This window comes from Colletotrichum phormii, assembly GCF_030913505.1.
Source record: "Colletotrichum phormii strain CBS 102054 chromosome Unknown BDP81scaffold_55, whole genome shotgun sequence".
NCBI lineage: Eukaryota > Fungi > Ascomycota > Sordariomycetes > Glomerellales > Glomerellaceae > Colletotrichum > Colletotrichum phormii.
The window spans coordinates 26,948-28,836 of record NW_026851497.1 but is presented as its reverse complement, the minus strand read 5'-3'; the positions used below and the strand labels follow the sequence as shown (position 1 = coordinate 28,836).

At 52.5% G+C, this 1,889-nt stretch overlaps 1 protein-coding gene across 1 annotated transcript; it reads left to right on the top strand.

The window, feature by feature from the left end:
• Window positions 1–620: 620 nt before the first annotated feature.
• Window positions 621–782, top strand: BDP81DRAFT_272572 (uncharacterized protein; the record flags this gene model as incomplete). Its single annotated transcript, XM_060582940.1, has 1 exon — window positions 621–782. A coding segment is annotated over one exon (162 nt), but the record flags the coding sequence as incomplete, so codon positions are not given.
• Between the last annotated feature and the right edge of the window lie 1,107 nt (window positions 783–1,889).

The following is a 1,889-nucleotide window of genomic DNA, read 5'->3' as shown; positions in this document are numbered from 1 at the left end:
GGCGAGTTCAAAACAGGTAAGCTTGTCAAAGGATCAACTACGAGCCGATTGATGTCAACAGTAATACGTTTATATGTAAGTACGGTCGCTTTGAAGCCAGTCTGCTTTTTGGTCGGTTTTTTGATGGTCGTTGAAAGACAGGGTATGTGAGCACGGACCATCTCGTCACAGCCAACCAGGTCGCATTCTTGACTTACAAAGTTTAACAGTAGCTGTAGCAACATGTCTCGATTAACAGCATTTAACTTGATCTGTTGTCAAAGGATAAAGAGGGTGAAAGTAAGTACTGCGACTATAGGATAGATGGCTAGCTTAGAAGATTCAAGTACGGCATTTCCAATTTTAAGTGTGTTTATAATGGACTACTTTGTGTACGAACCAGAACTACGGCTTCTCTACTACCGTACATACTAGACCGCGGTTACACAGAAACAAATTAAAGTATATCTTCATAACAGTCCGCACACTCTTAGCGGTCAGGAGATTAGCGAGATAGAAGCGTAGGCGTTAGGTCATATCATCTTCCGTAATTAGCAAGAGGTCTACGACGGTTTACTATCCAGGCCAGACGACGCACCGGCCATCGTACGTTAGGTCCGCTAGGTATAGGTAGTTTCTAATGCGAGTTCGTAGTCGAAGATAGTACGTTACCGCCCGATTATCGATACGTAGGTAGAGACCGGCGGCGGATCCGAGAACATCTCAGGGTCAAGCATGGCTGGGACTTGGGACTTAAGGGTGGACGTCGCTCTACTACCACGGCGGAGGAGGAACGAAGTATTAGTCCGTGGAGGACGGGCGTCCATCACCAGCGACTATTCACAAGCGGACTCGGGAGCGAGCTGTTCGAGGTGGCAAGGGGGCTACGTCTTGAACAAGCAAGGGTGCAAGAGGACGAGCCCACGTCCGACTCCAGCGGGCCATCGAGGCGTTCTAGAACAAGGGCGACGATATCCGAAGTCGAGAGGCGGAGCGCATCGACGAAGAGGACGACGTTAACGCGCCCAACCCGTGGCTTCGTCGGCTCGGTTCCGCTCTTCACTTAAAGGCGTTCAGCGGGAGAAAGGATTTTTTGAGGGACTTGATCGCTATGGAATGCGACGTCGACCCCGACGACCTAGATAAGTCCGACGACGCCAACTGCAGTTCGTGCACATGGTATTCGATCGGCTGGTCGACCACGCAAGGCCGTTCACCCCCAGCGTGGTCACTTGGAATGCTCTGTTCGAAGTGAACCGTACCGAGCTGTCGAAAGAGAGGACGAAGCCGTTCCACTTCCGGTTTAAGCCCGAAACACAGAGGAGGTACGGACTCGTGGTCAAGCAGCTGCTCGCTTACTTCGTACGCTGCATGTCTCTCGATAACGAGGCGGATCGACCACCGTTCAAGCTTAGCACGAGGCAGCAGACTGCGTATAATACCGTAATAGACCATGTAGACGATCTGGCCAAGGCTTAGAACGAGGGCGGCCGTGACCCGGACGTACCCGGTATCGCCGGGCTTCTCGACGGGCTCGAGACGGCCGTTCTCGAGTTATATATCTCCGTTCTCGACCACTTCACCAAGGACTCCGAGTACGATAGCGTTCTCGTCAGCTTTTTGACCGTTCTTAGTATACGGGCGGACGGGGCGTAGGAAGGGTACGGTGGTTCACGCCGAAGCTCTCCGCTATTATGGTGATCTCCCGGCTCTGTATCGTTAAATATGCGGTGGACTAGCGAGCTAAGGCGGTGAAGTAAAAGATGCGGTAGGGCTAAAGCTAGGAGGAGGCCGAAGATAATAGCCCGAGCTATTTTGCGCTTATATCGGATATGACCCGGCGGTTCATGGTCGGCGGGGGCGAGGGCTGGGAGACGACGCCGACGCAGTTTATCATCCGGCTCCGTAAC